Consider the following 21349-nt stretch of genomic DNA (forward strand, 5'->3'; position numbering starts at 1 on the left):
GCTTTGGTACTTACTGTAGATGGAATGTCTTTCTGTGACTGAGGTGGGCAACTCAGAGTGACAGTAGTTTGTGCTCAGGACATTTCCATTCATTAACTGCCTTTTTTCTCTCTCCCATTCAGAATTTGTTACCAGCCCCATTAGTTCTCCCCAGCGTTCATGAACTGGATCTCTTCAGGTGGGAGTTAGCTTCTCTCAACACACTCCTCCCATTCTACCTCCTTCCTCTCTGCTCACAATGTTCTTTAACTGAATAAGAGGTTATGGGTATTGAGCGTGATCTTGATACTTCTTGTTGCTATAGTGCATCAATCTGAATGTTGGGTTGGTGGGAGCCGCACAATGCTTAAGGGCATTAGAGAGCTTTGCAGTGCATGTATGGGCTTTTTGTATGCACAACCACCTGGACCATAGAGACAGGAATTTCTTCCTGAATTTGTCTGGGGATCATCCTATGCCCTGGCAGATTGGTTACCCTTGAAATTTTTAATGTTACTAATATACTGTAGATCCTATTCCCTTTTACATGTATCTTATTTTGCTTAAAATATATCCAGTGAGCAGTGAGATCCACAGAGTAACTATATATTGCTTAAAATGTTTCCTTTTAACAGATTTGAAATGATTTACAGGAAGTGTGTGTGTGTGTGGTTACCTTGTGGAACTCACTGCTGCAGGATATTAGAAACCCATCCTAGATCTTAAATGTGTAGATGAGCAGCTGAATGTGCCTAATACAGGAGTCTGTTCTTTCAGGAACTCCATTTGTAGACTTACCCTGTTACTCTCTCTTTCACTAACAGATGTTTCCAGCCAGTGCTAATTCATATCCAGATGCTGTGGGAGCTGATGCTACTGGGGGAGCCAATAGTTGTAATGGCGCCATCCCCTACAATTTCCTCAGAAATGGTTCTGGCACTTACCAGGTAATTTGTTTGAATCGCCGGTGACTGCCACAGGATACTATTAATTCTCCTCCCTTTAGAACCACTGCTCTGTCCAGTGAATTGAATCTGATCTAATTTGTGTATGCAAGTACAGTAACTCCTCACTTAACATTGTCCTGGTTAAGGTGGTTTCGTTGTTATGTTGCTGATCAATTAGAGAACATGCTTGTTTAAAGTTGCGCAGTGCTCCCTTGTAACGTTGTTTGGCAGTCGCCTGCTTTGTCCAGTGCTTGCAGGAAGAGCAGCCCGTTGGAGCTGGTGGGGGCTTGGAACCAGGGTGCACTGGCAGCCCCCCTATCAGCTCCCCTAAGTTCCCTGTGGGGCAGCCACCTAGCAGGCTACCAACTGCCGGCAGTTCAGCTGTCCCTCCCCCCGCTGCCGTGTGATGCTCCTGCCCTCTGCCTGAGAGCTGCTCCCCGAGACTCCTGCTTGCTGTGTGGGGGCGGAGGGGAAAGAGGGGTGCTAATGTCAGGGTGTCCCCCTTCCCCTGCTCCTGTACCCCTTTTCCACAGAGCAGTGGACAGACACGACAGGGCTCAGGACAGAGGGAGCTTGCTGGCAGCAGCTGCTGTCTCAACTTGCTGATCTACTTAAAAAGGCAATGTACTTAGAGTGGGGTCAGCATACTAAAAGGGGCAATGCGCCTCTCTCTCTCTCTCACGCACGCAGAGTGTGTGTCTTTGTCTCTCTCTGCCATGCTGTGTCTCCTCCCTCCGTTCATGCTGCCTTGTAGATTGTGAGGCTACGTTAACAACGTGTTAACCCTTGAGGGCTCAGGTGAGTGCTAGTTCATCATTTAGCAGTAAGGCATTCCCTGGGAAATATCCCCCCACTCTGACTCCACCACCTCAACCAAGCTTCACAATCATCATTGCTGTGTACAGTATTAAATTGTTTTTTTAAAACTTATACTGTGTGTGTGTATATATATCTAGAGAGAGAGAGTCTTTTGTTGGGCGAAAAAAATTTCCCTGGAACCTAACTCCCCCCATTTACATTAATTCTTATGGGGAACTTGGATTCGTTTAACATCGTTTTGCTTAAAAAAGCATTTTTCAGGCACATAACTACAACGTTAAGCGAGGAGTTACTGTATATGTGTAAAATAAGAAACCACATAATTACTACAGTGTTTAAAACAGTTCTGCTCTTATTCCACCTGAACCAGGAAGAGAATGGTGAGAATCTCCAACTTGATAGGGTTGGTAGTTCATGAACCAAAGTTTCCTCTCCCCAGTTTTGTATGCTGTCTCAGCAGCCAGAGCCGTCCCTTGGGTAGGGCGAATTGGGGAGACCTCTCCAGGCCCCGCGGGCTGGAGTGATTGGCCGGTGCGGTTGTTCCCGGAAGACATAGGTGCCGGAACTGTGGGGTGCGGGCTTCTGGCTGCCGCCCCGCGTGCCTGGGGCTTTGCTCCCGGCCTCAGCTCAGGGGTGGTGGTGGGGGAGGGGGAACAGGGGTAAGGGGGCTGGCTTTCAGCACCCCCACTATTAAAAATATTCCAGCACCACTGCCGGAAGACGAATCCATCACTTTCGCAGGGCCTGCCATCTTGTTGGCATTTAGCGGATACAGCGCCTGGCTCGGCCACCCACGTTTCGGTGCAGCAAGTCCCCTGCCCCAGCCGGAGCCCTGAGCTGCCGTGGCGCTATGGCCAACAAAAGCCCTGCAGAAGGCGCCAGCAGGAGCAGGCAGTGCAGCACCAGGCCAGATCCATCCTGCCAGCCCAGCTGCCGATGCAGAGCGGGGGCCCCAAACCAGTGGTGGCTGGTTTGTCCCGGGCTCCGCAACCCCCTAGGGAGGGCCCTGTCAGCAGCACTCTGAGCCTATATCTGCACTTGGAGCTGGAGTGTGATCCCCATCTCAAGGAGACATACTTGCGCTAGCTCTCATAGAGCCAACTCACTAAACACAGAGCATAGCCATGCCAGTGCAAGCCACAGCAGGGGCTAGTTGCCCTGAGTATGTACCCATGGGAGACCCTAGGCACATATTCAGGGTGGCTGGCCCCTCCTGCCACTTGCGCTGCCATGGCTACTCTCTACTTTCAGCATGCTGGCTCTGTCAGAGCTCGTGTGAGCGTGACTCCTCAATCTGGTAATGACACCTCCAGCTCGAAGGGTAGACCTACCGCCAGTTTAGAGAGGGAGGGAGGGGAAATCCTTCAGTGTGTTTCATCTGGCAGAGCAAAGCAGTGACCACTAGGAAACTGACCTGTCTCAAAATTGTTCCTCTCCAGCGTGAGCTGTCTTTCATGATGACTACAATACTCCTGTATTATTCTTTCAGCTGTCTCACCCCTCTTAAGTACTGCTGTGACTACCGTCCATATTTCACTATCCATGACAGCGAGTTTAAGGAGTACACCACTAGGACACAAGCCCCGTAAGTACCCTGGTTGTCCTGTGTGAAAGGAACCTCTAGTCAGCACAAGCTGCATGAAGGACCTTTGTGGGCATTGTTGCTCTGGCTTCCACTTTAGTCTCAACCTTCTCTCTCTAGGCCGAACATTGTTGTGGGAGTCACAAATCCTTTCTTTATCAAAACACTCCAGCACTGGCCTCACCTTCTTCGGATCGGGGAGCTCAAAATGTCAGGTAAAGCTCTAACCGAAGCTTGTCTTTCTGCATTAGACTCGGAGGTTGACAGTGAGCTGGCCCATGCAATGGTGTGTCTCAGCAACAGTTACATGTGCACATCTTCACCCCTCTGAGGATCGGGGAATCATAGAGGGTAGTTCAGGCTGCTAGCCTGGGTGCTGAGGTCACAGCAGTTAAGGCAAAGTCTTAAGAAAATTACAACAAAGTTAGTTTTTCTTTCTTCTAAGCTTTAAGGAAATGGAAGATTCATCTTGGGAATGAAGATGGAGGGAAATAGGAGAGAAGTGCTTGGTAGACAGACACTGGTTTTATTTTCTGAAAAACGAAGAGCGCTGCTGTAGGTTGGGCTGAGGAGTTCTTCTCTACACGACTCTCTTGTTATTACCTTTTTTCCTGTCACCACCGTGGGCTGGCAGAGGCAGGTCTGAAAGCTCCCTGTAGCAGTTGGGATACCAGCACTAGCTTAGTATTCATATCACAGGAGGATACAGTTTAAGTTTTGCAAGTTTGGCATGGATGGTCTAAAGTGCGAGTCCTCCCACATGTGTGCTGTGGCTATGAGGCTAGAATTGCAGCCTTTATAACCTGGTATTAGACACTGTGTGTCTTTCCACAGGTGACTTACCCAAACAAGTCAAGGTGAAGAAACTAACCAAACTGAAAACTCTGGACACTAAGCCGGGTAATTCCCATTTAACGTCAGTTTTGGTTTAATTGCATTTATCCTTCCTCTTTGCTGAGTTTGAAGGCTTTGCAGCAATGTGTTTGTTGTGGGGATTGTCCTCTGCCTCAACTGAGAGCAACTCCAGAGCTGTAACTTCTTCCAGCTCCTCTGCTGCTGTGCAGTAATTCTTTACGGTTATGTGAGTGTCCTTCCTGACTTGCGCTCTCCTGAGCTCTCCATTGTTATTACTGGGCCATCTAAAGGCTTCTGATACAGAAAAAATCACAGAAAATGTGGAAGGCGGCCCCCCCACCTGGTTTTAGAAACCCCCCTTAGGGCGACTCTGTGTGAGGAAGGAGAAGCCTTGGAGATGGTAGAAGCCTCATTAGAGGTTTCTCCCGGTGGTTGTTGGGAAGTACTTGTGTAGCCCGATGTGTAGCTTTATAGCTCTGACCAGCTGAAGACGGTGGGGTTTAGCAGTGTTTTGTGGGGCTGTTCTGTCTCCAGGGGTCTGTGGCCGGACTGAATCACCGGTCTGTTCCCCCTCCCTCGGTGTGTCTACTCTTATCTCTGCAGTTCAGTGATACAACTCAAGCTTCGCTTCTGCTTCCCTTAACTCGCCCCATTGTGCCTAGGCATTGCAGCTCACATGAAATAAGAGGGCCCCTGGCCCCAGACACAGGAGCTATATCAGCAACAATGAGACTCAGAGCCCAGGTCAACTGACTCAAGCTTGTGGGACTTGCCCTACGGGGCTAAAAATAGTCGTGTAGACACTTGGGCTCTGGGACCTGCCCCTGAAGGGTTTCAGAGCCCAGGCTCCGGCTTGCGTGGGAACGTCTACACTGCTATTTTTAGCCCCATAGCACGAGCCTGAGTCAGTTGACTTGGGCTCAAAGACTTGCTGCCACGGGTCTTTATTTGCAGTGTAGACTCACCCTGAGTCTTCACAGATTTGCAGGAAGTCTGGGGCTCTAGCCTCTTTGCAGTGAATTAGCATTTCTAAGGAAACATCAGTTGGTGGGAAGAGAGGTGTAAAAACACGTGCTGGGGAGTGACGCATCGGAATGTTTGACTTGTGTATAAGTTTCCTTTAATTGTCGCATCTGGTTAAACCCACTATGGGTGTTGGTTGGCTTGGCCTGCCTCAGGCCAAACGAGTCCTGAAAGTGGCAAAAAGCACCCATGTCCATCTGCACCTAGCCCGAAGACACTGCCTCATTCTTTCAGCCACCGACTTGGTCACAGTGATCCATGAGCAGGTGATAAACTCTCTATACCTAATACACTAACAAAGCCTCTCGCTCTGAAAAATGCACAGCCTGCCCGCTTAGCAACAAGATCACATGAATACATCGTGATGGTGCTCTGCACTCTGCACTGGCTCCCCACTGACAGTCCAGTTTGTAGTCCCCTCTCTGGAACTGACCCTAACTATCTGAGCGGTTGGCTCCCCTGCCATGACTTCCCAGGACAGTTCTGTTCCATTGGGGAAATGAAGCTGTTGGCTAATAGGGAGAGGCTTGTGAGGGGAGAGACAGAACTTTCAGGGGAGCTGAGCCTAGACTTGGAGAATAGGTCCATCAATGACTATTAGCCAAGATGATCAGGGATGCAACCCCATGTATCCCTAAACCTCCAACTGCCAGATGCTGGGACTCGGTGACAGGAGATGGATCACTCAAAATTGCCCTGTACTGTTCATTCCCTTGGAAGCAGCTGGCACTGGCCACTGCCAGAGACAGGTTACTGGGCTAGGTGGACCATTGGTCTGGCCCAGTATGGCTGTTCTTATGAATTCATTTCTGCAGGAGATGAGGCCACAGGCCTCACCATGCTCAGAACTCATGCTGAGACTTTCAATATGTTCTTGTCACAGACACACAACACATCCCCTCCCTCTCAGATATTAATCAGGCTATTTAATCTGCAGGTTGGGAGTGGAGAGAAATTTATATAATTTCTATTGAGTATTTGGGAGGCTATCAGATACGGTGAAGGGACCCATAAGTACCTATTTAGGTAGATACAGCTATCTAACACCACTGAACTATTCAACTCAAGTCTAGTCCTGAGCTAATGCTGCTGGTTACGTGTCTTTTTCTGTGACATTTTCTTTTGGGGGTGGGGGGGGGGTGCCTTAGGGCAGTCGGAAGGTCTCTAAGGTTAATCCTACTGTGAGTGCTGTTGTGGCAGCAACTCTTGTCATTTGAGGAGGGTTCTGTCGTCAGAGCTTTTTCTCTAACTAGCCAGAGTTGAGATTGGGAAATTCACCTCCCCTGCTTGTGAACAAGGCTTTACTGCACAATGATGTGACCTTGAGAAACTGGCAGCGGGATGTGATTTGTTTTTAAGCATTTCTGTGTTTTTAATCTAGGAATCTACACCTCTTACAAGACATTTCTGCACAAAGACAAAACCCTGATAAAGAGATTGTTAAAGGTGAGCATTTCCTATCCCTATCCCCCATCCTGTATAGCGCTGTAGAAAAGCAGTGCTAAAGTCTGGATTAAACTATTGAAGCCCAAAGGAGAAATAGTACTGGTTTTCCCTTTGGCCCGAGGTCTTTGACTTCACCCTGACCGCAGTCATGGTTTAGTCCAGGCTATCCAAGAGTGGGTTAAAATTACTGGGACGCTCTTCTCAGAAGATTATTTCACTTGATTGAGCTCTGGAGCCTAATGATGTCTTAACCGTTAACATTGCTAGCAAAAAAGGAGAGGGATGACCATATTAGGCAGATCTAAACAATCTTGTCTAGGTGAGTGGCATCTCACTTTAGTGAGTGGAGCTTGTATTCTGGGCCAAGCTTGGGAGAGTGCACAAAATTATTCTTTTCCAGTCTGCCCCTTGACTGGCTGAATGCAGCTGCCGTGTTTTGCTGAGAACTGCGCACACATGCATAACCTCAGCTCTTGCCTACTAAAGCTGCTGGCTGTTAAATGGTTTCTTCATGAGCTCTTCCCCTGCGCTGTAACTTCGCTCTCTACCTGCAGGGGGTTCAGAGGAAGCGCCCATCTGAAGTCCAAAGTGCCCTTTTGAGGCGCCACCTGCTGGAGCTCACACAGAGTTTCATTATCCCCCTGGTGAGTAGGGGGGTGGTTGTTCTGTGTGGTGAAGGAGTATGGGGGCGATGAACAGCGTATGACTGAATGCTGGGTTCCACCCTGCCCTCTAGGTTATTCCATAAAGACAGGCTCTATGCCAGAGGCCTGAACACCATCATAGACATTTTAATTCTTCTTAGAGAAGAATAAACTTGTCTTCTAATTGGCAGGTTCTAGCAGGTTTGACTGGTACTGTGCTTGGCTCTGCAGTCCTGACACCCCAGCACGATGTGTGTAATGGGAACAAATCTTTTCTCCTGCACAAGAATTAACTTCCCCTCTGATTGGTCTCTGACACCTGTTCTGCTATCTTAGCCTGTATCCAGCTAAGAGATGGCAAGGGAGATGTTTACAGAAGGGAATGGAAAGCTAACCCCAGGGTTCCCATCAACTTTGATTGGAACAATGGGCTTAAGTCCCACACTCCAATTTGAAAACTTCCCCTGCTGTATCTGTATGCATCCGATGAAGTGAGCTGTAGCTCACGAAAGCTTATGCTCAAATAAATGTGTTAGTCTCTAAGGTGCCACAAGTCCTCCTGTTCTTCCTGCTGTATCTAGTATTTAGTAGGGCTGTCAAGCAATTAAAAAAATTATTTGTGATTAATCGCACTGTTAATAATAGAATACCATTTATTTAAATATTTTTGGATGTTTTCTACATTTTCAAACATACTGATTTCAGTTACAACACAGAATACAAAGTGTGCAGTGCTCACTTTATATTTATTTTTGATTACAAATATTTGCACTATATAAAACAAAAGAAATAGTATTTTTCAGTTCACCTAATACAAGTACTGTAGCGCAATCTCTTTATCATGAAAGTTGAACTTACAAATGTAGAATTATGTACAAAAAAAAATGCACGAAAAAACAAAACAATGTAAAACTTTAGCGCTTACAAGTCCACTTAGTCCTACTTCTTGTTCAGCCAATCACTCAGACAAACAAGTTTGTTTACATTTGCAGGAGATAACGCTGCCCTCTTCTTGTTTACACTGTCACCTGAAAGTGAGAACAGGCGTTCTCATGGCACTGTTGTAGCCGGTATCGCAAGATATTTACGTGCCAGATGCGCCAAAGATTCGTATGTCCCTTCATGCTTCAACCACCATTCCAGAGGACATGCATCCATGCTGATGATGGGTTCTGCTTGATACAATCCAAAGCAGTGCGGATTGAGGCATGTTCATTTTCATCATCTGAGTCAGATGCCACCAGCAGAAGGTTTTTTGTTGTTCTTTTTGGGTGGTTTTTTTTTTGGTGGTTCGGCTTCTGTAGTTTTCGCATCAGAGTGTTGCTCTTTTAGGACTTTTGAAAGCATGCTCCACACCTCGTCCCTCTCAGATTTTGGAAGGCACTTCAGATTCTTAAACCTTGGTTCAAATACTGTAGCTATCTTTGTAAATCTCACATTGGTACCTTTGTATTTTGTCAAATCTGCAGTGAAAGTGTTCTTAAAATGAACAACGTGCTGGGTCATCATCCGAGACTGCTTTAACATGAAATATATGGCAGAATGTGGGTAAAACAGAGCAGGATATGTACAGTTCTCCCCCAAAGAGTTCAGTCACTAATTTAATTTAATTAACGCATTATTTTTTTATCAAGTATCATCAGCATGGAAGCATGTCCTCTGGAATAGTGGCTGAAGCATGAAGGGGCATACATATGTTTAGCATATCTGGCATGTAAATACCTTGCAATGCCGGCTACAAAAGTGCCATACGAAAGAGATGTTTTGGGGTGTCTCACTTTCAGGTGACATTGTAAATAAGAAGCGGGGAGCATTATCTCCCATAAATGTAAACAAACTTGTTTCACTTAGTGATTAGCTGAACAAGAAGTAGGACTGAGTGGACTTGTAGGCTCTAAAATTTTACATTGTTTTGATTTTGAGTTCAGTTATGTAACAAAAAAGAATCTACATTTGTAAGTTGCACTTTCACGATAAAGAGCTCACACTACAGTACTTGTATGAGGTGAATTGAAAAATACTATTTATTTTGTTCATCATTTTTATAGAGCAAATATTTGTAATCAAAAATAATATCAAGTGAGCACTGTACACTTTGTATTCTGTGTTGTAATTGAAATCAATATATTTAAAAATGTAAAAAAGCGTCCAAAAATATTTAATACATTTCAATTGGTATTATACTGTTTAACATTGCAATTAAAACTGCGATTAATCACGATTAATTTTTTTAATCTCGATTAATTTTTTTGAGTTAATCGCATGAGTTAACTGTGATTAATCGACAGCCCCAGTATTTAGTTCTTGAGGGTTCGTGCCCTACCATAGTATTTGTTAAGAGCCCTGTCTGGATGTCTGTTCCTGGTCATGGTAATGGTTGCTTTTTTCAGCCCCTCTTCTGTTCCTGCTCTGTTAGAGAGCGACTTGCACCGATGGTAGACATTCCAGTTAGAATCGCATTGGCTTCTCCCTCTAATTTGTTCCAAGGAGGGGAGTTGTGATGACAGTGTTTTCTGAGTCTCACTCAGCTCCTGCTGTTCATTCCCTCCCATCAGATCTCATCCTGTGTGGCATTCTTAAAACTTTAACGGCAGCCGGTTCTAATGTCTTAGCTTCCCCCGGCGGTGGGGATGGTGGGGAGATAAGCAAACGAGCATTTGGACTTGTGGAAATCTACACAACAAAGAAGGGGAAAAGAGAATGAAAGGTTGTTCACTGCATGGCATGTTGGTGTCTCCTGAGGCACAGCTTGACACCTAATGACCTTGGGAAGGGCTCTCTAATTAGTCTAAGTTCTGTTTTCACTGCTACTCCATAGGAGCATTATATTGCGAGTCTGATGCCTCTACAGAGGGCCATTACTCCATGGAAGGTATGTCTGTTTTCATTTGATTTCCTTATAGAGATTTGGAATAGTTACACTTTTATGCTGATCATTCTCTTGGGAAATTGTCCCAATGTTCCCGAATGCAACAGACTGCTCAGATGTGGGGAAAGTGCCCAAGGCCCAGGCCCTCTAGAGCTCCTAGATCTGGGTCACAAGAGTGCCCAGGCCCTCCAGGACTTAGATCTGGGTGTGACATTATCCAGGATACAATCTGGAATGATGGAGCTGTGTCCTCTCAATTCTCCAACCTGGGGTGCCTTTTACCCTGCTTTGTGGTGAAAGCAACCACTCCTGGTCTGTCCACACACAGCCTCCAGCATGTAAATCACTCCCAGCTATACTGTGTGAGTGCTATAGCTAGCCATTCCTGAATTACCTTTCAGGGCAACACCAGCAAACTCCCAGTCCCAGACTTTCCCCCAGAAATGTGCCTCTTGTACTGCTCAGAATCCTCCTGGACAATACAAGCTCATATGAAGTCTGTCGTTTACTAATAGAAGATTATATGCACAAATCCTGTTAGCCCAAACGGAGTTTCCCAAACACACTGGTTTAGATAAAACAATAAAGTATTAACTGCAGATAGATTTTAAGTGACAACAAGTAATGAGGCATACAAGTCAGAATTGGTTACAAAGAAATCAAAGGTAAAACACAACTAAAACCTAACTTAACAAGCTGAGTGAATACAAAGCAAAAATCTCTCACCACATGTTCCAGCAGCCGTACTGGCTGAACCTCTCTCAGTCAGGGTCTCCCCCCCAGTCCAGTGCTGCTTCCTTGTTCTTCAGGTGTTGATGGATGCTGTGGGTAGAGAGCAGGGAGAGATGTTTTGGGGTGTCTGTCCTGTCCGTTTCTAGCCCTTTCTCTTGCACAAGAATCATCCCCAGCTGATGTTCAGGAGACAGAAAGTCTATGGGGTCAGGAACCTTATGGTGCTTCTTTGTCAAAAAGGAAGATTTTTTGCCCAGACCCTCTCTTCTCCCCAAGAGTGGCCACTTAATCAGGTGATGGTCCCTTTGATCTCGTTGACACCTGGGTGAGGCATTGGCTAGCCTTTTGTCTCTGGGAAACTTGTCTGTGACTGCCCTCCAGAACATTCTGGACCATGTCTTGGTAATATTATACAATGGAATCTTATCTCTTTACATACAATGTTGCCAAACATTTTACAGGACAATAATGATCAGCAAATCAGGAGTTTTCAAATTATACCTTATGCTTTGTACAAAATTTAACACAGTCTTATAAAAGGGAGAACAGGGGGGTACAGACTGTCACACTGGATCATAGGACAACCCAAGAGTGCCCAGCCACAAGGAGCTCATCCCCTCTCCCCCATCCCCCAGGCAGGACTGTTAGGAAAGATGTAGGAATCTGTGAAATACTATGGCCCACTCTCAAACTGCCCTTATTGCAAGGACAGGATTGTTCCCCCGAAAAGGGAGATAGAATGAACACTGGGACAAATGTTTCCTCTTTACAGGAGTTTTCAGCTGAGCGAGGCTGTTAGAGATCTGTAACGTAAACTCTCCTAGCAGAATTGTTTGAGACGTGCAGTTTCAGGCACTTGGTGGTTCTCCTAGGTTCTCGGTGTATCCTGCATAGACTCTTCCTAGGAGCTCTGAGCTTCGTTCCCAGTACTTGGGGCTGCATTGCGATATGTTCTTTTCGTTGCACAGAATCCTCCCCAGATCCGTCCTTTCCGACAAGAGGATTTCATGAAGACCCTTGAACATGCTGGTCCCCAACTCACCTGTGTACTTAGGGGTGACTGGTTAGGCCTGTACAGGTAAGAATGTGGTGTTTGGTTGTCTTGTCTCATCATCAGCAGGTAAAGGGTATAACGACCATACCTGCCAAATCCTGGCTTAGACTCATCAGGAGAAGAGAGCAGCTTCAAGGGAGAGACCATTCTCTTTGAAAAGCTTAATGCCAACAGGGAACTGACCAGGTTATAAGGGCCGGGAGGAACAGCAAACAGAGTTAATCCTGCTTATGTATAAATAATATTTATACATGACATGGAACTGTCTCCTGTTTCAGGGTGATAACCTGTCCCTGAGTGTGATAGGTTTGGGGAGAAACTTCCTCCAGAGGCATATTATTCCATCATTGTCCACTAGGGAGTTCCATGTACACCTTGCTCCTGAAGCAGCTGGTTCTTGCCACCGTCAGAGACGAGGTACTGGCCTAGACAGACCACGGTTCTGATCCAGTATGACAATCCGTATGTGTTTGTACAGCACCCAGCACAATGGGACCCTGATGCTGATTCGGGCCTGTAGGTGCTACCTTAGTATAGATAATAATAGAGGGTCTTTAGGATAAAGTTTGAGATGACTTGTATGAGGGCTCCCCCCATTATTATTCTAATGAAAAATTAGAGAGTTGCAAACAGAACAGAGCAAACCTTCATCAAAATCTGAGGGGGAAACTGAAACCAGATACTCAGTGGATAGGAGAAATACGGAAAGCATTGGGGTCCAGATTTTCAGAGCTGTTTAGGCCCTTTGAAATCAAGGAGTTAGGCACCTAAATACCTTCAAAAATCTGAACCTGGTGCTGAAAGAGATCCAGAAAGTGGACAGGCACATTACGTATGGATTTGGAACATAAGGCTGCAGATAAAGTCAGTGCAATTGTAGGTTAAATCAAGCAGCAGGAAAGTGAATAGCTCCTGTCTCTGCAACTTTGGTGTGACAATAACTGCAATATTCAATTACTTACTTACCAGAAAAATATTGGCAAATAGGAGGAAGTTCAGAGAACGTGACCAGGGTCTATGGGGCAGAACCTTGTGTGCTCTGCAGTTCTTAACGATGGAACTTTCTGCATAATCCATCTCTCGGCACAGAATTGTGCTCCAAAATCTAAGCTTGAATTTAAAAAGAAGATTATTTGTTTTATGGCAGCACTTAAAGGCCTCAGTTGAGATTGGGGCCCATTGTGCTGGGGCACTGAGCCTTTATATGGTTACAAAGAAACCTTTAAAACCATGAACTGAGTGCCACTGATAAAGTGCTGTCTGCTTGAATCTGCAAATAGCGATTTTTTTCAGGCTATAATGAAGGTCTGAAATTCTCCATTCTTAACCGGGGATAAACTCTGAAACATGACAGCATAGATCTCAACAGTGTTAGCTGATTACTTTAGCATGAATATCCACCTACTCTGCATATCCCATAATCCCAAACTGCCTCCTACCGTCTACGCCTTCTCAGATGTCCTTTGTCAGCTGCCAGTTTCCCTCTGGTGATTTCTCCATGTCGTTTTTCATTCCCAGTCTGAAATTCTGAAGCACCCTGAAAATTAAAAATGATGGGGCCGTGTAAAACTAATGAGCTGTGCTAATGCTTCATTTCTGTATTTCATTCAGTAGAAACCTCCATTTGTAAATGAAGCTGCCGCAGAATCACCCATCAGCTGCACTGTGGAGGGCTGCAGCCTCCAGGCCCCTGGCTGCAGTGTACACAAGCCCTTGCTTATAAAGAGAGAAAAAGACCTAAATGTGTGGAGTTTAGCTCAGTGACAACAATAACTGTTCGGTGCAAACACCAAGGAGGGAGGGGAGTTGCAGTGCAGGGGGACGGAGCTAAGACTGTTAAACTGAGAGAGCAAGTTTAAGATGATTATAAAACACACAATGGCACTGCCCTGGATGTGGCTGTGGAGTCATTTCCCCGTGGAAAGGCCAGGAGCACCATTTCCTGACACGCTGGAAACTGGATTGGGCAGAATTCTAGAAAATGAACACAAGGAGTCTGTGGCAGGGCCAAGAATAGAACCCAAATCTTCTGAGTTCTAGTCCAGTGCCTTAACCATCAGACCATGCTGCCTGCCCAGAGGTGGGAAGCATTCCTCATTGCCTGCCTCAGGGCAGCCAACTCGCCGGACACCAGCACCTGCGTATAGTATGAGAAGCCAGCTTCTGAGACTAAGAATAAATCGGGCCATTGATATGAGAGTTAGGGAGGGTGGAGTCAGAAAGGTGCCTTCTCCCTAGCAACCTATACGTGACTATAACAGGGTTCAAAAAAGAACTAGGTAAGTTCATGGAGGACGGGTCCATCAATGGCTGTTAGCCAGGATGGGCAGGGATGGGGTCCCTAGCCTCTGTTTGCCAGAAGCTGGGAATGAGTGACAGGGGATGGATTATTTGATGATTACCTGTTTGGTTCATTCCCTCTGGGACACCTGGCATTGGCCACTGTCGGAAGACAGGATACTGGGCTAGATGGACCTTTGGTCGACCCAGTATGGCCGTTCTTATGTTCTAACCTATCCACGTCCCTAATTACACTGAACCAAGGATTCTGTCCCCCCTCCAAAGTCTCTGTGTTGGACCCACCTTTTCATTGGATGGGAAATCCCTATGGATAGTGAAGAAACCAGACAGCAAGTACCATTCTCCAGAGCCCCGTCCGCTCTCCTTCCCCATCTCAGCTTCACGTCTCTTCCTGCAGACGTTTCTTCAAGTCTCCCAACTTCGATGGCTGGTACCGTCAGAGACACAAGGAAATGACCCAGAAGCTGGAGGCCCTTCACCTGGAGGCGATCTGCGAGGCGGTACGTTCCGACAAAAGGGGGTGAAAGCAAATGCAGGGATCCCTATGCCTGGGTGTCATTACTAGTGATGGGATGCCCGCTGGCACGTCCTGATTCAGCACTCCTGGAGGGGGGGGACTGCACTCCACATCCCAGTCACTGCCTGACTCTCAGTGCATGGGAGTCCAGTTTGGGGTCAGACCAGCCTTCCCAGGAGCCAGCACAAACCCTGCTCTGCCTCCTGCTGGCAGCCATTTTAATTCTTCAGGCCCTTCCAGAGCCAGCTGAGTTCCTGATCGGATGCCTCTCCTCTTGCTTGATTCCTTCCTGGGAACTGAAATAGACAGGAGTTCCTACAGCAACTCCCTGGAGCACATTTCTCAAATTGCAAGGCCTGAGGTGCCTCCGGCTCCTGCTGAGTGCATGGTCTGAGTGCAGTGCCCCAGCGCAGAAATGCCACAACCGTCTCCTTTTGGCAGCTACATGTGGACTCTGAGCACACGGCAAGAGTAATGTGCAGGAATCCTGGCAGTGCCCGGGAGCAAGAGGACAGAGACCCATGCAAAGCCTGCACATTGCCACATCCTTGCTGGACTCTCAGCTCGGCTGGGAGCGGATAGCGTTGCCAGAGGCAGAGAGCTGGGAGGACATCGTCCTGCTCAGGCAGCCTGGAACCCATTGTGCTGCATTCAGCACATGCAAATACCCAGCCTTGGGCACAGCTGTGCGAGGAGCAGGACCTTCTGTCCCCACCCCTGCCTCGGTACTAGGCTTTGTTTGGGAGATAGCTCTGAGGGGAGCTGCTGTACGGAAGGAGATTCCCTTAGGAAAACTTTTCTTCTCTTGCTATAGAACATTGTGGCCTGGATGAAAGACAAGTCCGAGGTGGAGATCGTTGACCTGGTTCTGAAACTTCGCGAGAAGCTGGTGAGTTTCTTCTCTCCTGCTGCTTGGGTTCCTAGGGGCATGGGCCCTTCTGGTGGGGAGTGGATCACACACAGTGTATAGGAGACTGTGTATTCCTGCTGTTCCGCTCTGCTGAATGGCGTACAAAGTCAGCCAGGAAGGTGTGAGCCTCTCTTAGATATGCTAGAAAAAGGACCCTACAGTCCTGCTCTTCTCACCCCCACCCTTGGGTCTCAAACCATCTCCACAGGGCAGCACTGCTCAGGGCCTGTATATCTTTCCAGGTAAGGAGAGCCCGTGTAAGGAGAGTTAATGGCACAAGCAGAAAGGGGATACTTGGAGTCTGTATTAAAAGTTCCCCCTCCTCTCCTTCCCTCCCCCCAGATCAGAGCCAGGTGTCATCACCTCCCTGTGAAGGAGGAAACGCTGCAGCGAGTGGGCCTTTACATTGAGACCATTATTGGTTCCTTACCTGAGGATCTCCAGACTGTGCTGCACCACCACTGAGCCACCCAGCACCAGGGCTCTGCTGGGAAGGGACTCCCCATTCACAGCGTCTCCTTCAGAGCTGCAGGTGGCTGCAGTCAGATTTGAGGAAGAAACTTCTGCCCTGATCCAGGCCCACGGTGACCTGGATTCTGCCTACCAGTGCGCCTGGGTTTGAGTCCTGAGCGCGGGGTGGAATTGACGACGGGAAGGTGAACTGTTTCTGTGCACGAATGTTTTCTGTCCAGCCCTGCTCTCCTGGAGGAGCTGGAGGAGGAGAGCTCTGTGTGGCCATCAGTGTGGCAGAGGGAGGCAGCCAGGGGTCCAGTCCCATATGGAAGGCTGTGTAGAACCAACACAGAAATCCCCATCCTTGCCTCATGCTAGGCCCATTGATACGTACGTGTCCATCATGCCCACTTGTCATGGCCCCAGCTGTAGAGACAGGAACACTCTGTGTATGGGGTTTATGTACAGAGGCTGCAGGAGAAACCTGACTCTCTCGCTAATCTTGTGATTCCAGCCCCCTTCACACAGGGGATGTGGAAAATCCACCACTATCCCCACAACGGGCTGACCCGTTACTGGAGAGAGCAGTCACGGGCCTAGTGAATTGTTAGTGGAGCTGAAGGCAAGATAAAGGGGAGAAGTGGGTGCTGGAAGGAGCGGACCTCTCCAGAGCAGTGTGTGTTGGACAGGCTGGAGCTCTGAGCACACCCTGGAGCTCCGGGAGTGTGAGAGAGCAGGGAGCATTCTCCTGTGCAGTGAGGGATCTGACCAGAGAATGTCTAACGAGGAGCGTTTCTCTCCTACAGAGTCTCAGCCCCCTTGCCCATCAGGCAGGACACAGTGCATCACTGCTTAGAGCCTGCGTTACCTGCCCTAATGGGCGCTGGCACAGCGCTGGCTCCCGTGTGGGTACGGAGCTTGCATATACTTGTACTGCCAGTGCGATGCTCCCCTGTGCTTCCTCGTCCTTACCCACAGCATCAGAGGACTCTGGTACTGCTGTCTCTGTTAGTTCTGGGGGGCCGGTGGGGAGCAAAAGGGGAAGGGAAGCATGCACTCGTAAGGGATGAATGAATGATGTGCTGGCTTTTCTACCAGTGCTAAAATGGCTGACTGCAGTCTCCTCCTCTTTTCAGAGCAGTGTTTCTCCAGACTCTCTGACCGCTGGTTTAACTCACCCCCAGGGCTGCCCTCTGAGAGCCAGTACCAGGCCCTCGTGCTTCACCCTCTGCCACTCTGAGCAGAGCCCGGAGCCTTCTTGCCATGGAATAAGTGTGCCCCATGTTCAATGGGCCTTGGGGAAAACCTGGCGTCTGGGGCCCCCGCGCTGCTTCCCCAATGCAGGCCTAGAATGGAACTTCTTGCACAGTAGGGACGGTCAGGGTGTTAGCCGAGACCTTGCACAAAGGCGGCCTGTGAGCTGTGTGTACAGGGAGCGGGGACAAGGGGGCAGTGGTGGGGAGGACGTGGTGTTTTCTTCAGCGCGCTCTGCCCTCTATTGAGCTGTCTCTCATTTACGTGGAGGGGTCAGTAAAGCACAAATGCCGGAATCCTCCCACCTCTCTCTGCCCCCGACTCTGGGGGGATGGTTCCTCCATCCCCTGCTGCGTGTAGTCTAGAAGAAAGCAGGGCGGCAGCAGTCCTGATAGTGAGTGTTAGCTGCAGCCCTTAGCCCTCCTTCGTGGCCGCACTGCCCTGCCCTGGCTCCCTGGCTGGAGAAGCAGGCGGGCAGGGCCCCCCATGCAGTAAGTTACTCTGTAAACTGCTCCTTAGTGACAAAGCCCAGTCTGTATAGTGTATACTCTATATAGAGATGCGTGTGCGTTAACTGTGCAGTGCCCGCATGAGGGACTTAAATCACTACCCTATAGTAGTAAATGTTAGCTTAAAAAACAGCCTCTTGTCTTGGAGCCTCAGTGGGATGGGCTGAGCTTTGTTTTGAAAAGAAATGGGCATTTTCTGCACGCTGTGCTTGGAGTAAGAATAACTCTGGGTGCTAGCATGCTCATCATCTCCAGCTAGCCTCTCCTCGACAGTCAGCGTGAAGTTGTCCAGGGGGACGGCGACACACCTAGAGAACTCAGGTTCTTCCGACTCCGCTGAAGAGCAGCCTGAATTCTGTGCCTTCGCATGCTGCAAGGGGTTGGATTGTGTCTCTGGCTCCTACAATTCATTGTGTCCTCCCTTGTCTTTCTCCTGAGGGCATTCTGCGCACAATTTTTTAAAATTCTCCAGATTTTACTTGTCAAATAAATGTGGAGGCTCCACTATGGCATTGGGGAACTCAGGCCACTGGCTGCACAGAGGTGGAAGATCACCCCACCCCGGGACACAGACTCAACAGTGAGGCTGCACCCAACCCTGACAGCACAAGGACTGGGCCTGCCCCAGAAACACCCTAGGGCCCTGCCCCTCCATGCAAAGTGTAGGCTGGCTGGCTCAGCAAGGCAGGGTCCAAGTGTGGAGGGATCCAGATGTGGGTTCAGAGGATTCTGGGTGGGGGCATCTCAGTGGGGGATCTGGATGCACAGGGGCTTGTTGGAGGGCTTCTCTGTGCAATGGTAGTGGGACTCTGCAGGGGGGTCCAGGTGAAGGTGGTTGGGGCTCAGTGGGATGGGGTCTAGGTGCAGGTGGAGTGGGGCTTAGCAGGGGGGTTCTGAGTGTGGGCAGTGAGGATTCAAGGGGGAGCAGTTCCCTGTACAGGGATCCATCCCCCTGCACCTGAGGAGCGATGGGTGCAGGAAGCAGGGGGAAGGAAGGGGGGTTTACAGAACTTCATGCAGCCAGGGGAGAAATCTGGGTGTGGGTCTGACATGGCCCTGGATGCTGTGCAGGGGAAGAGGAAGTCCTGTCCACCCCAGCCCAGCTGGGACTAGCAGCTGAGCCTGGCCCAGCCTTCCCCAGTCCCACCCTCTGGCCCACAGTGATCTAATTCTCTGCTGGCTGCGCTGGGCATCCACAACATACTGCTGGGGAGGGTCACATGACCGCTCTTGTGGCTTCCCTTTGCTTTCCCATCAGAAAGTCAAATTCTTCTGCAGGGAAGCACAGAAATCGGGGGGGGGGACGGGACATAAATTCTGGGCATGTGCCATGGTGCAGAGTTGCCCCATGAGTAAACTTGTCTGCGCTACAGGTTCTAGGGGTTTGGGTGGAGATTAATGGCAAGGTGGCATTACAGCGCACAGATAAATATTTGGGCAAAATGGGGCTGGTTTGCTATGTGGGTCAGGCCTGACTCCTTCAAAGCCAGATGTGGCTGGAGAGTTCAGAGAGGTCACAGCTCCTCCAGCACCAGCCCTGTGGACAGCAGGGCAGCTGTCTTACGCTGCCCATATGAACCAGCAGCTGCTGTTCAGTGAGGCACAATTTCAGCCCTCAGGAGTCAACACCAACAGGGCCAAAGATGAGACAGCGTTGGTCTGGCTTTTAACTAGCTGGGGGTGAGGGGGGTTAATGCTGACAAGTCTCAAGTCTGAGTGCACACAGGAGGGAGCAGGAGAACTTCTAGGGCCAGGTGTTTTCATTCTGGGGCATTAGCCAAGAACCCCTTCACCCGCGCAGGAAAGGCTCCTGGCGTGGGTTTTGTTTTACCCAGTGGCAGGAAGGATGAGGAGTGGCTAAGCATCCGCCTTTGGGCCCTGGTGAGGCCCCAGAGGTGCTCTGCCATAAAAAGCAACGTGAACCCATTACACGTGGAGCATTCAGAGGGAGCTGGGGGAGGTAATACAGGTGAAGCCAGCTTGGGACGAAAGGGTAAGGTTTTTTATTCTCAAGAGATGGCAGTTGAGGGCCAAGCAAGGTCTACTGCCTCCTCGGGCCAGCCACAATTAAGATTCAGTTGCTACGGGCGGGGGGGGGGGTGCCCGAATCCCTCATGGGAGCTCTCTGCACCCCGGTTATCTCCTTCCATGTTGTTTGAATTAGTACAGATCCTGTGAGTTCCCAGGCTGTGAACACACACAGAGCTGGGTACAGTGCCTGGCACAGACAGGGACCTGCTCCAGGGCCGGGGCTCCTAAGCACCAGAATAAATCAATTCTGCAAGAGAAAGGAGTCTCTGCTCCACAGAGCTTCTACCCTAAATCCTATGGCCTTATAGTAGTGATAGTCAGGGTTCCTTCAAGCTCCGTTCCCTCTCATGGAGGCCTGCAGCAGCCCCAGGGTCCCCACTGGGGAGGTGAGGGGAGGCTGTCCCTCCCAGCCTTTTGCAGAAGCTACTTTGGAGATGAGGGAAGGACAGCAGTGTATATGGGAGGGAATTTAAGTGAGGTCTTGGACTCTTCTCCCTTGCAGCCGTTAACTGCCCTTAAGCAAACCACAGTTGATCACACAACATTTGCTAATGATTTTGCTGCTTTGACTAAGCAGGGGCCTCTCCAGCCTGGGTTGCTGGCCCCAGCCAGCTTGCTGCCAGACACAGGGGTGGCTATAAGTCTGTGTTTGCAAAGTCATTTCTCATAATCCAGAAGGGTGGTGCAATCAGTGCAGACCCTACTGCAGCCGGTCCCTGTTTTCCAGGAAGGCTGCACCACAAAGTCAGTGCAGGGCTGATTCCTTATTATCTAAACATTGCCTGGTGCAATGTCCACGGGGAACAGGCCCCAGTGAGGAGAGAAGATGTGTAGTGCTCCTACGAAATGCACAGCAGCTGCTGCAGACTTGGGGCCCAGTGAACAGCAGAGAACAATGCAGGCACTCTCCTAGCACTCAACACCGAACGATTCATCGTAGCAGGCTTTGAGGCCGGGGTAGTATCTCAAGGGGAGTGTCTCCCCCAGAGCCTCCTGGCGGAAGTTCTGCCGCAGCCAGCCGTAGACCAAACTGTGCAGGAGCCCTTGGAGGGACATGGTCAGGGCCTGCGAGAGAGGGAGAAGTGAGAGCAGCGCTTTCGTCAACATCTCCTGCGACTGTGCCATGTCTGCACAGCAGGGCCATTGCCCTCTGCAGGCTCCCTGTCTGGGGAGAGGCAGGCAGCTCCTCTCCAAACACGGAGTCGATGACAGAAAGTGGGAAGGTAGATGACTGTGTAACCAACTGACAGCGGGGAGATGGAAGCAGACGAGCCTCCCCCTGTCACGAGCAAGACTGACACGGCCTCCCACGGGCAGGGTTCGCAAAAGACTTTCCATCGGAAGCCAGGAGAAAAAGCTCTGCCCAGCTCTGGCAGACGGGAGAGGCAGCGCAGCCACCAGCCCCGCCGCAGGAAAGAGCAAAG

The 21349-nt window shown here is 49.2% G+C and overlaps 2 protein-coding genes across 10 annotated transcripts in view; one reads left to right on the plus strand and one right to left on the minus strand.

Moving 5' to 3' along the window:
- DENND6B (DENN domain containing 6B) overlaps positions 1-18026 on the plus strand; it is a 37306-nt gene extending 19280 nt beyond the window's left edge. For 3 of the 4 annotated variants that reach the window (XM_037889485.2, XM_043521840.1, XM_043521849.1), the window contains 12 exons: positions 123-178; positions 804-926; positions 3235-3330; positions 3448-3542; positions 4162-4227; positions 6587-6651; positions 7206-7295; positions 10114-10167; positions 11865-11974; positions 14649-14751; positions 15583-15657; positions 16021-18026. In XM_037889485.2, coding sequence (XP_037745413.1) covers positions 123-178; positions 804-926; positions 3235-3330; positions 3448-3542; positions 4162-4227; positions 6587-6651; positions 7206-7295; positions 10114-10167; positions 11865-11974; positions 14649-14751; positions 15583-15657; positions 16021-16143 — 1056 coding nt within the window. In that variant the 3' untranslated portion in view covers positions 16144-18026. The remainder of the gene's footprint in view (positions 1-122; positions 179-803; positions 927-3234; positions 3331-3447; positions 3543-4161; positions 4228-6586; positions 6652-7205; positions 7296-10113; positions 10168-11864; positions 11975-14648; positions 14752-15582; positions 15658-16020) is intronic. The other variant, XM_043521857.1, reaches the window with a different exon arrangement.
- The window catches only part of GCC1 (GRIP and coiled-coil domain containing 1), a 62846-nt gene that overhangs the window by 8488 nt on the left and 33009 nt on the right, over positions 1-21349 (minus strand). For 3 of the 6 annotated variants that reach the window (XM_043521770.1, XM_043521767.1, XM_007066773.4), the window contains exon 12: positions 19875-20990. In XM_043521770.1, the coding sequence (XP_043377705.1) occupies positions 20835-20990 (156 nt within the window). In that variant the 3' untranslated portion in view covers positions 19875-20834. Of the gene's footprint in view, positions 1-3837; positions 9969-10890; positions 10987-13389; positions 13488-19874; positions 20991-21349 lie in introns of those variants that run through there. The other 3 variants (XM_043521831.1, XM_043521760.1, XR_006283563.1) reach the window with 3 other exon arrangements.

This window comes from Chelonia mydas, chromosome 1 (assembly GCF_015237465.2).
Source record: "Chelonia mydas isolate rCheMyd1 chromosome 1, rCheMyd1.pri.v2, whole genome shotgun sequence".
In the NCBI taxonomy this organism is placed as follows: Eukaryota; Metazoa; Chordata; order Testudines; family Cheloniidae; genus Chelonia; species Chelonia mydas.